At 43.5% G+C, this 12,469-nt stretch overlaps 1 protein-coding gene across 1 annotated transcript in view; it reads right to left on the bottom strand.

Annotated features, from left to right (window-relative positions):
• Positions 1-836: 836 nt before the first annotated feature.
• The window catches only part of SLC5A1 (solute carrier family 5 (sodium/glucose cotransporter), member 1), a 26,807-nt gene continuing 15,174 nt past the window's right edge, over positions 837-12,469 (bottom strand). The window contains exons 6-15 of the mRNA XM_010144599.1: positions 10,110-10,215; positions 9,754-9,834; positions 8,447-8,667; positions 7,337-7,472; positions 6,468-6,575; positions 5,271-5,421; positions 4,489-4,657; positions 2,319-2,534; positions 1,909-2,011; positions 837-1,060 (exon numbers count right to left, since the gene is read on the bottom strand). Of these exons, the coding sequence (XP_010142901.1) occupies positions 837-1,060; positions 1,909-2,011; positions 2,319-2,534; positions 4,489-4,657; positions 5,271-5,421; positions 6,468-6,575; positions 7,337-7,472; positions 8,447-8,667; positions 9,754-9,834; positions 10,110-10,215 (1,515 nt within the window). The remainder of the gene's footprint in view (positions 1,061-1,908; positions 2,012-2,318; positions 2,535-4,488; positions 4,658-5,270; positions 5,422-6,467; positions 6,576-7,336; positions 7,473-8,446; positions 8,668-9,753; positions 9,835-10,109; positions 10,216-12,469) is intronic.

Here is a 12,469-nt window from a genome sequence, read left to right as displayed (position 1 = left end):
TATATATATAATATATAGTGCATATATATAATGTATTGCATGTATATATATAATCTATGTATTTTGTATAAAAAAGCTTCATGTCAAGAATAGATACATATTAAAATATAAAGAGGAGGGTCTTTTGAAATTAACAGAGGCTCCATCATAAGCAGAATGCTTATCAAGATCAAGACATGTTTTCCCTAATTTCAAAACGCAATCAGTTTAGAGGGTTAGTGTTCCACTGATTGCTGAGAAACACAACACAGTGAAAAGTGAGAAAAATGGGAAAAAAAGTTACAATGGCAAGTTAGATATACTGTCAAATACTTCTCTATATACACATAAATCCTTTACTAAAGATATCCCATGCTTGCAGGGAACTATAATGACCTTTAAATTTTAATTCATAATACGGTCCCTCGGTTTGTTTTGGGGTTTTTGTAATCAAATTATAACAGCCAAAGCAAAAAGAAATGTGAATGATCAGAAGAAGAAGGGTTGAAAATCAGCCCTAAAAAGTTAGTTCACAAACCCTGGTATAAAATATGGCTCATGCGGCCTCGTTCTGCACCTAAAATATGAAATGTATCACAAGTAGAGAGAATATTGGATGGAAGTTCTGAACCTCTATTAGCCCTCGACTGATTCAGTCTCTAAACAGAAATTCTCTCTCTTGAAATCCCAGTGGCCTTCATCTTTAGATTGTTGGAATTACGATCACAAATTCACCAAGTACATCACCCTGATTTTCCACAAACGTAGACAATGAAAATACTATCTAACTCTGTAAATCTACAAGTCATCGGTTTTGCTTGACTATACAGTACAATTTCAGAACTGTCATCAGAGGTTTATGCAAAGAAGGCATGGCAAAACACAGCCACAGTCAATAGGATGATGCCGTTGATATTCATAACGTTTCTCCAAAGCGGCGCTTCACTTGTGTCAGTCAGTTTCTTCTTCAATGCTTCCTCTTCCTCCTTGCTCAGTTTGGGTGCTTTTGGTTGCTCTAAGCCACAGAACCAGTTGTACGCTTTCTTAAGGCATCCTGCTTTTTCTTCGCTTTCCTCGTTAACTGGAAGGAATAACACACTGGTCATGAAATGTAAACATGGACCACTGCGTGCTCTAGGAGATCTCTGTGACCGAGGACGTTCCTAGATTTAACACAGCAGTCATGATTTATGGTCCCAGTTACATGGAAGGATTGCAGTACAAGGCAGTACAAGACTCAGGTTAATACTGTGTTTTCACAGCTCACCTGCAGAAAGAGTTGCAAATGAGCCTTTTGCAGAAGACACTTGTGCCCTTTGCAGCCTAGAGACTTGGTCTGGTATTGGAGAAGCACACCATGCTGCAACGCTTAAACTCCTTTCGTTCAGTGCTTTCTACACTTGTAATTAAAAGACAAATAAATGAATTTGAGGATACTTATGGAAAGGAGCCTGGCAGCAGAACCAGAGACCCAGCAAAGAGAGCAAGCAGTTTTGCCCAGATGGATGTCTGGCAATTCACTTCCACAATGCCTTGCACCAGACCCTTGCTCCTTCAATCCTGGCTACTACCCCTCCATTTCCAAGTCAATTCTCCTTGTTTCATCCCAAATGCTAGAGCTGCATGCAGTTCTCCCAGTGCTCACCACCTCTGACTGAAGCATCTCCTTTGTTTTAGTCCTGGAACTGCCACCTCACTACCTAGAGAACAAGATTTTCTCCCTTCAAGTTCACTTCACTTCTGATTTACATTGAGCTTGACAGACTGGTAACAGGCAGTTGACGAACCATTTAAACGTGAGCTTTGAGGTTTGTGGGTGGGTGTCTTTGAATATCAGGCGTGTGAATGTTCTTTCAGGAATGCAATATGGATACTCAAATATATTGACAGTATCTATAGATATTACAACAGAAGTTATTCAGCAGTTACCTGATTCCTCATCTTTTTCATCAGCTTTGTCCTGCTGCTCATCTGCATCAAGATCAATACGTTCCTCTTGGCTGTTCCGCAAAGACCAGCACAAGCGGTAAAGCTGCCATGAAACAAAATGAGTTTGTAAATCTACAGCCTGACTCCACAGAGACAAATCAGTCTGGCCAGCACAGACCAAGCTGTAAGACCACAGCATCTCAAATGTCTGTTAAGTCAATGTTTAAAATCATGAGGAGTCACTGAAGGTCTGTGACAGATAAATGAAGACTATTTCCTTTGCTTTCTTACAAGGACGGTATGATGTGGGTAGCTGAGCTGGCAGGAGGTAATGTGTCGATTAGCAGTGTTTCAAACTAGTGTTTCATTGAGTGCCATTCCTTGAGGTGCAGGACTGCCGTAATACTCACATGTACATCAGGAATGGGCTTAGTCATGAAGGAGACTCCCAGGATGACAATGGCGGAGACCCCAAAAAGAATCAATGCAAAGTAAAGGTAGTGAATCCCACAGATGATGTACGGGCAGTTGGAAGGGTTCACACAGCTGCCGGTTCCATAGGCAAATTCTGCAATCATTCTACCGAGTCCAGCCACCAGCCCAATGACCAGGCCCCAGAAGGCCCCCTGCAGACAAAGAGACAGAAGTTACCAAAATGTCGTTTCAGCATAGAAATAAGCTCAAAGCCCTGAGTATGTCCTGGAGGAAACATGGAGGTAGTTACGTGTTACGTTGCCTTTGGTACATGGGCTTTAACCCAGATACTTTCAGTGACTGTATTTACAGCTCAGTGTACAATTGAAAGTAGCAATGACCAGCAGCTCAGAGAAAGAATACGGAGAACACGTTACCCCGTTCTGATGGCAGAGCCCACCTGTCTCCACAGAGCGCTCTCCTTACACGGGACAGGCTCTAGCCACAGGTACACATCCCAAGGGTTGTTCTCGTATCTCTTTATCTTTGAGGGCTAGATCCCTGACAGTCGCATGATGGAACCGCTAGCAAAAGTGTGTCATTCCTCCTGAAGCATGTGTCTGGTTTATCTAATGACCTTGTTAGTAATTAATTAGAAGTTAATTCTTCATAATTCTGGTGGATGTTTTGCTGCGAGGTGTCTATTACTCTAGCCCAGAGTGTAAAAGATGCACGTCTGGGTACATCTGGGCACAAATTGAAAGATGGGCAATTCTGTTTAAACATCTTTTTTTTGGTTGCTTTGTTGTAAGGGTGATTGAACACTGGAACGGGTTACCTAGAAACACTGGAGAATCTCCATCCCTGGAGATATTCAAAACCCAGGTGGGCAGGACCTGAGCAACCGGCTCTTGTTAGTCCTACTTTTGAGTAGCGGCGCTTGGACTAGTCCACAGGCGCCTTCCAATCTCCACCATTCTCTGAGTTTGTGAAGTAAAAAACCTAATGATGGTAACACAAATCTTAAAGTCCTGATTAAAAAATATTCGAGGTTTGATGCTGGGTTTAAGAACGAAACTTTTAATTATTCAGTGGTCAAAGTTACAAAAAGGGTTTTGGAGTAGGACAAGATAGTTAATTCCATTTCTGGCAGAAAGAAGAATGATTCTGAGCAAGAAATGGTGATAAATCTTACATGTAATTACAATATTGGAGTTTATCTTACGCAAGGTTCCAATTCTCAGAAGCTTTGATGCTTGTCTCCCCTCTTTATCCCCATTTCAAGTGCGCATTATACACAAATCCCCGAGGATTATACTGAACTCTTACTCGGGTAAAACTCCAGCTAAAGTCAATGACAGATTTCCATGCAGGGCACAAAGATTTAATCCGTTTCCGAAGTTTAGCCATATTGGGATAGGATGTGGAACAACCCTTTGCGTAAAACAGGCTTTTCTTGGATATACACACAAATAACCACTGAACTGGTCTCGAGAGAAAATAGTGACAAAAAACTTTGAGCCATACTCAAAAACCTTCTTTCTCTAGGCTTTCTGACTGAACTCATCCTCCTTGGACCAAATAAAGTATTGCTGTTCCTACTGTTACAGATAAGAAACCGAATCCCTGAGCACTAAGTTTTCAGAATGTCTGAGACCTCAGTTGCCAAGACTGGCCTGTGGTCCCATCAAAGCATTACCAATCAAAATCAGTGATTCCCAAACTAGGTCCTAAAAGCATGGGAAACGATGCCTGAGACAACAGCAAGTTTGTTTAGAAAACTGTTGCAAAATATATAGCGATCAAGAGGAAGGTGAAAAGTGTTTTGTAAAGCAGTTTGGTGTCCAATATCCTAGAAGATTACTTTCAAATATGTCTCCATATATTATGCATTTGACACAATTCCTGGCAAAGGGATCAATAACCCAAGTTTCAGAGCTGTCTAGAAATTCCTAGGTGACAGTTTGTTCATCAGATTAGCAAAAAATTTTATCAAACTCATCTCTGAAACCTCTGGGCCTGGGGTGTGGAAACACAGACTCCCTGGGCTGTAGTGGGATTAAAATAAACAGGAAGAAGTTGCTAATAAGAGACACCAAAACAAAACAGCAATTCTCCCCATGCCTAAAGAGACACGCAGCATACCTGCTCCTCATTCGTACCCACCTGCTCGTTGACCCGCTTGCAGAAGATACCAAGCAGGAAGACAGCAGAAATGGGAGGTCCCAGGTAGCTAGTTACTGACTGAATATAATCAAAGAGCTGCCCACTTTGAGCCGACTGCACCACAGGAACCCAGGCAATGCTGATGCCAATTAGAAGTAACATAAATGCCCTGTAAACATGGCCAGATATTCAATTAGCCACCTGCTTAGAAGCATCTATCAGGAAAAAAAACAGCAGCAATTAATCAATAATGTAAATGTCCATTTTGTATTTCAACCAGCAAAATCAATGATAATGGACACTTATCATTGAACACACAAAAGAAATCCAAGTTGGACATCATCTCTGTCAAATATCAGTCAGCATACAACTAAACACGCAATCGAAACATAGAAAATCACTTCTTTCCTTTGTTTGTTATGCCTAGAGACAAATCAATAGCTGATCAACTAGAACTAGTTCATTGACGTTGTAGTATGGGGTAGCGTAAAGCCTACATAGATTGCTTAAAATAGTTTGCTTTGAACAGCAGAGGAAGCTATTTGAGAATCAGTTCGGCTACTTCACGCACCGCTGTCAGTTGAATTGGAAGGGAGGTTTGGTTTTTTCCGGAAGCGCACGGTGGGACAGCCTGTCTGGCCACGGGAGGCCACTGCTGCACTGCCCGCGCACGGCAAGGGCCGGGTTCACCCAGGCACATGGGCGGGTTTTGAGAGCTGCGGTCTGTAAAGCTTCTAGAGCTTGCTCTGCAGGGTGGGTGGGGAAGACTCGGCTGCTCTTACCTTCCAGCTAACATAAGCTCTTTCTCAGATGCTCGGGGTCGAATTTTGGTGTAAATGTCCACAGTGAACAAAGTACTGGCACTGTTAAAAATGGAAGTCAGGCTGCTCATAAGGGAGGCCAACATGACCGACAACATCAGACCCCGCAGACCTGAAATACAAAGATTTGTGAACTGGGATGAGCAGCCAGTGACCAGACTCCGTAAGTGGCACCACACGTGGTGCATGTCTGACCCTCTCCAGCCAGCCAGCCACGAGTGTCTCTGGCGTATTCATGTGCTGATGCCCGCCTGGCGCTCTCCTGCAATGCAAGCAGTGATGTCTGCTAAGCTTTGGAAAAGCCATTTTCAGCAGCAACAGGGCAACTCCTGAGCTTTTAGAATTTTAGAACACAAGTACTTCTTTTGGGAATGCTGATTAAATGCTGAAATAAAAAAAATACTAAGCAGACTTCCCCCAACAGTTATAAAAATAATTTCTCTTGTTTGCAGGAGAATGCTCGCTTGCGTGTGGTATATTTGTAAACCAGTTGTTTGGGGAAAAAAAAAAAAAGTTTCTTCTATGGTTTGAAAATCAGAGCCACTTTTCCAGATAGTATGATCTAGTCAACACAGTATGGGGAAGTACTGTAGTATTTTAAATAACGCCATGTACAACAGTTCTAACACAACGGGGAGATACTAAAGGTAGCACGGAGGTGCCACGCTCTCTATATCATCATCTGCCTTTCTAGCCTTACGCATCAGCTCGGTGGTTTTCTGCAGTGTGTACATACTCCTCTCCAGAGTGCTGCTTTGTCTCTCATTCTCTCAGGTGTCCCACGGGACCATGTGTACACAGAATATTTTCCCCTCCCCGCTCAGTGGGTTTAGCAGAAGGACTGCAGGTGTATGCCTCCAACTCAGAAACGCGGGCAGAGACATGCTTTAATAAATCATTGGCAAACTGGATTATTTTTTACCTTCAGAAAAGGAAGCTCAATTATCATTTCATCACCCAGTATTTGCCAGCCGAGAGCTGACATTCTCAGCGTGTAGCTATTCTGCACCCACCCGCTGCCATCAATACAGACCACCCCTTTGATTCATAGTACATAGTCCTAGCGAGAATTTTTGAACTCAGTCTGGGACTTGGGCTCTCTTTGCAGTCTGTCAGCCTCACCTTCCCTAAAACAAACAAATGCAGATAGTGCCTTACCATTTGGCATAAGCTCCACTACCATTGTTGGATAAGCAATATTTGTACAGCCAACTGCGGTGCCACAGTACTGCTCGCAGAGTTCAGGCACAACACAAGCCACCACATCTGAGGAGAGGATAATGAGACAGGCTTAGACAAGGTGGTATAAACAACAGTTTGCTCCCAAGTTAACAGAGCTTCCAAATTTTTTCTCTGTTGAACCATTGGACTGACATGCTTGATACCATCCTTGGTTGCTGGCAGGGAGGAAGGTGATTCTAAGCCTCTATCCTTCCTTTCCTCTGTAAAAGAATGCTGAAAAGTGCTGTAGGTCAAAAAGTAAAAGCAGCACGAATTTGTCACACCGCGACTGAGCAGCACAAGGAGAGCAAGCAGAAAAATGAGCAGAGGAACAGAAAGACCCCTCCCTCCAACCTGCACATCTCTCCTCTGCCTGCTGTTAAACACACTGATGGTTAGAGAGAAGGGAGATTGGCATTTCCCCCACGCTGTATTCGGGTCTGTGCACAGCCCAAAACGTTACTGTCCATGACTGATAACCCCCTTCCTCTGATGGCCACCAGAGTGTTGGTCATTTTCCACTTGTTCGGCCAGAGTGGGGCTGTAACAAGCAGGCAACTGGGGAGGAATTTCTCTCCCCTAAAACGGACTAAATGCAATAGCATTGGCAGAAACCTGGGATCAGAGGAAGACTTGTGGCTTCTTACAGTGTAATCTTTGTGCATACATGTGCCTGGGCAATTTGGATGACAAGACAACAATCTCACAGCTATTTTGGAAGGGACAGAGAATAGGAAATTGGGAGAGCTTGGCAGTGAAAGACAGGCAGCAAGAAGGGATTTGCATTTCTGGATACATACGCATACCTGTGTACAAAATTCGGCTTATCATTCCAGGCATCACGATAATAAACATGGGCAAGAGTTTCAGGTATCCACACATGATACAGCCAGCCTTCACATGGGACATGTTCTTGCCAGAGAGACATCTTTGGACAATAACCTGTCAGCGAGACACAGCATACAGGCATGATTCAACCAAGAACAGCATTTGCTTCAACACACCACGCCAAGTTCCAGGTACAAGGTACTTCCTAACCTCTGTGATAGTCAATGAGCCTATTCACCATTTCTGTCACTAGGAAAAATACAAATGACGTGAAAATCAGAGGATATATCAAAAATAAGTAAAGAAAAACACAATTTCCCAGTGTATGTTTAAGAGGTAAGACTCTTTCTCACAAGGTGTCCTTAAAGCAGATAGACTAAAAAGCCAGAATGGAATAAGATATTTACATGAGCAATAGATACAGTTACACTGGGGGGTTTTTTTCATTTGTTTATAAATCATGAAGACTATCTTTCTCACAATGCAGATAGATCACTTGCTAGAGATCAGACACATTCTCATGTCGCAGCCGCAGGAGCACGCTTTCCTCTACTCATGCCAGTGTGATCTCACAGGGAAACTGGATAGTCGGTTTTAGGGAGAAGGAAGGAGGACTAGGGAAGCGTGTACAGACTGAAAAACCTGACATGGAAAGAACATGCTCCCAAGACTGTGCATGCAAAGATGAAAGCTGCACAAACAGGAAACAAACTCAGATTACCGAGTGGGGAATCGTATCTAGACTCAGCCTAAGAAGCATCATTCGATACATGGTTTCCTAAGGAAATGTTCACGTTACAACCTCTCTCCGTATTTACACATGGTCACACAAAAAATGAGAAGGGAATTACACAGACTATCTGCTGGGCACAGTGTATCAGAAGAATTGAAAGAACACCTGTTCCATTTTCTCCTATGGGGGAGGAAGGGGTTTAGAAACCAGAAACTGAAAAGCGACTGATCGCTCTTGAAATACCCGCCTTTTCTGTGACCCAGCTTCGCGGTTCAGTGGGGAAGAACACCCCTAGGCCACACTAGACTGCAGAGTTTTGTGTTCAGCATATCCAAGCGTATGCTTTCCACATTACCTGATCCGTGCACCAGTACCACAGAGAAAGGATGGTCAGTCCAAAGACGAGCCCTGGCCATGGCAGATCTCCAGTGACAGGATCTCGGAAGATGTGAAAGGAATCCTTCTGAGGAGTGTAGCATTCTTCAGGAATCGTCGTATTCCCATAGGAGATGTTGGATGGAATTGCTTTCATGTACTTCTGCATGAAAACATCATATCCTCCTACTTCAGAAAATGCTGAAAAACAGAAAGGAAAAGTAGCAATAAAATATTTAATACTGAAATCTCAAGTAGAGCTGGGGAATAAGAGGAGAAAAACCTACATAACACAGATGTAAAAGACCGCTGGCCACTGGATGTTGCCAGAAAAGAGTACACGGTGGTTTGAAAGTATTCACACAATCCCAGCTCCATAGTGACCTTTCTTTTCAGGCTTCTGCACAGCTCACAAGCGTTGGTTTAGGCTGCACTGTCTCAGCATCTCTTACACACGCCTTGCCAAGAAGTGAAATGAAGATACCTCTTTTCCACACTCTGTCAACCCAGGAAGAACCTAAGGCAGGGTCTTACCAGGTTAGGTCAGTCTGAAATTATTTCTATTGTAACAATGGTGGAATAATTTAATTTAACTAGATCACTAGATAACTATATAATTTAATTAACTATAATAGCTAGAAGGATAAGGAAAGGACACTGCGAATTCATGGAATCCTATCACTACTTCCTTCTTTCTTATGATCCCTTCCTATTAATTCTGTTTGAGAGCATGATTTCTGTTTTAAAATGTGTATGAGCTTTTGGACACATACATTGTCCTATTCATAAACATTCCGTTTGTATCTTCTGTCCAGCTGGCCCTAGAATGACATCCACAGATCAACTACAAGGCTTGCTTAAAACATTCATGTCCTTGCGTTGTTTTAACACAAGCTAGCAGCTAGAAACAAGGAGAAAAAATGCAACAAGACCCACAGCTCTTCACTTTGAATCAGAAACGTTCACACATTAGCGTCTGACTATCTGTGAAATCACAATCTTCTTGAAATAGACACTGTCTGATTCTCACCTGCAAAGAACTCTGCTTTTACCTCATTAGCCGTCACAAGCCCTGTTCATGGGGTGCTCTGTATGACCTTACACATGCGCCTGTGCTGGGGAGGCAGCGCGGGCTCGGCCACACGCCGATTTCCCTCTCTGATAAACAGGTGTATGAACGAACACTGCTGGTTAAGATAACAGGGTTCCACACTGCAGGATCCATCTCCACAGCCACTGTGGGATTTGTGGTTGAACATTCCAGTTTTATTAATCTGATTTACTTACCAAATCCCATGAGAATAAAGGATCCCACTATCATGATAAATGTTTGTAAGGTGTCTGTGTAAATCACAGCTGCGAGTCCACCTAATGGCAAGAGAAGTCAAGACAGATGGGTTAGCCCCTGTGGGAATGTCCCGTCAGGGGAAATCCTTTTTTTTTATTTTTCTCACCATCTCTCCCTTTCAAACAAAGACCACTGTAAATAACTCCCCTTTCAGGTCTTCATTTCTCTCCTCTTACCCACCCTCCCTCTTCTCTTCTTGCTGGTTCCCCTAACTTTTTTGATTTCTTGGAAATGTACTCTACAATGTACTTCTTACAATGTACTTTCATACAAGAAATGTACTCTACAAACTCACCTGTGATGGTGTAAAGAGCAGTAATAGCAAGCAGGATAAATATGGCCAAATAAAGATTCAGTCCCATGGCCAGCTGTATAAATACAGCTCCAGAGAATATGTCTGCCTATAAAGGGAAAAAATGATAGATTAAGCAATGTTTCAATTCACTGTGATGCCACATTACACAACTCCCTCCTTATGGTACTGCACACACCAAAAACAACCAGGAAGAACACAGAGGCCTTTGTAGAACAACTGCCAGTCTCCGGCAGCAGCGCGCTGCTCTCAGTGCTAGCGCGGTAACACTGCTCGGAGAATGTCCAGGTCTCTTTCAACGGATCGTTTCAGCCACAGACAGTGCTTACCTACTGGGAGACAGCTTAAAACCAAAGTACTTAAAGCTCAGGATACACTTGCTGCTCCGTGCAGGGACGGACTCTGCGACACCTCCAAGACACTGCATGGTTTTCTTCTTTAATGCTACCCCATAAATCTTCTTTACTGCTTGCACACATGAGGTATAGCTAGTCTTGCTGTTTCGGGACAAATGGTGGTTAAAGGCAAACATCTTCTATTATCTCTATTCTTAAGTTCCAGTCAGAATAACTGACATCAGCTGGCTAACGCAAGAGAACTTAAGCTCTTGCGTAAGAAAGGAATCGTTCAGGTTTCAGAGAGTAACACTATGGTTTTAATCACATTAAATCAGGTCCTGATTTAGAGATCATTTACATCAATATTATTTATCCAAGTTTGCAGTCAGAATAATCATCTACCCCAGTGCACTTGTAATGTGTTAGTGTAAATTCTGCTTTCATTAAAGGTTTGCATCTGTACCTATCCCTGCTCCTGAGCAGCCAGTTTGCGGGCTCATCTCCAATCCCACTGGCACGCCTGCTTTCCGGACACCACACCACCTGCATGAGGGCTCTCTACAGGGAGTCCCACCCTCACGTACCTGGACAAGTCCTAGTGGCGTTCAGACGGCAGAGGAGCTGCAAAATGCTGCATGAACTGCCCAAAAGATAGGTAACATTAGTGTGCCCTAGGGTAAAGGCTGCACACTCGAGTACAGCACGGCAGCTGCTGGGTGGCAGCTTGCCGGAGGGGCAGGACGTTCCACAGGCCAGGCTGCAGGACGGCCAGAGCCTCTGATCACAGAACAGGCACTTGTATTGCTTCTGTCCGTGGCTGGGCTGAGGAGAGGCAGGGCAGAGAATTCTAATAACGTGTCATGCAGCCTGGCTAGCAGGGAGATGCCAGATGAAGAAACCCTCTTCATTCCAGAGATGCTGAAACCGAGACTGCAGGGTATGATCTCACCCCTAGTTCACTCTGGAGAATGAGGAAGAGTATGGACTTCAGCAGCAAGAGGCTCTCCAACCCTACTGTCCTCACACACAGAAAACAACTGTGAAGCAGCGTGTGACTCACAGAGGTCCTACTTGCAAAACTCTGCTGCTGGAGCAGCTTGAGATGATTTGATTTCTTACAGGTTTTAATTTGGAACTGGGAACCAGACTTCCAGCTCTTATCCCCAGTGGCTGTTAGACCATATCCTTTGCCTCTTCTCTCTATGGTAATTTTTTTTTCCTATCTTTTCACATCACTGACCAGCTTATGTCCCAGATCTTTTATTGTTCTTGGCTCTCCTTTAGCCTACATACCATTAAATATTAATACTACTAAAATGACCCCCAGAAAGAAATGTATAGTTAATTATTTAGCATCCTGAGCATGGATCAGCTTCTTCAAACTGCTGACTTACCTTCCAACTTCATTGCTCCTCCCTCCCAATTAGATTACTGCCTTCCAGTGTTTCCTTGTTTATTTATACTCCTTAATGGACACTGTTTAATCTTTATCTTAACTCTGAATAGAATAAATCTCTTTACACTATGAGCTATCTCCAAAGGTACGTACAGATCATGCAGGAGCGACTGGCAGAACTCATGCCGGTTGAGTGAATCCAGCTGCAATGTGACGGTAGGAGTCAGGGCAGTACCCGTTACCCCCTGCACCGTGCAGTCTGGCAGGAGGTTACCCTCCCTCCTTTTCCCCTGGGTAAGTCTATGCCCGTATATTTGCTACTGAAATTATGCACAATAAATGTAAAGAAAATGCTGTAACACATTTAGAAATTCCAGTTTACAACTTCTGATTTCTTCAAAAGCATTCCTGTTGTAATTCCCTTTTGTCTTGTCATAATTGAGGCAATTACCCTCCATCGAGATTTTATTTTTACTAGGCCATTTTCTTTTGCATAATGGCCAGTATCAGCAGCGCTGGGGGCTAGCAAACCCCTGCAGGCTGCTGTGGGCATTGCTGACAAAGCACAGCACGCTGAGGAAGCATGTACACGTGAGGCACCTGCGCAG

This window comes from Buceros rhinoceros, unplaced genomic scaffold, assembly GCF_000710305.1.
Source record: "Buceros rhinoceros silvestris isolate BGI_N320 unplaced genomic scaffold, ASM71030v1 scaffold16590, whole genome shotgun sequence".
Lineage (NCBI taxonomy): Eukaryota > Metazoa > Chordata > Aves > Bucerotiformes > Bucerotidae > Buceros > Buceros rhinoceros.
The sequence above is the reverse complement of the archived record's forward strand: the minus strand, read 5'-3'. Positions and strand labels throughout refer to the sequence as shown.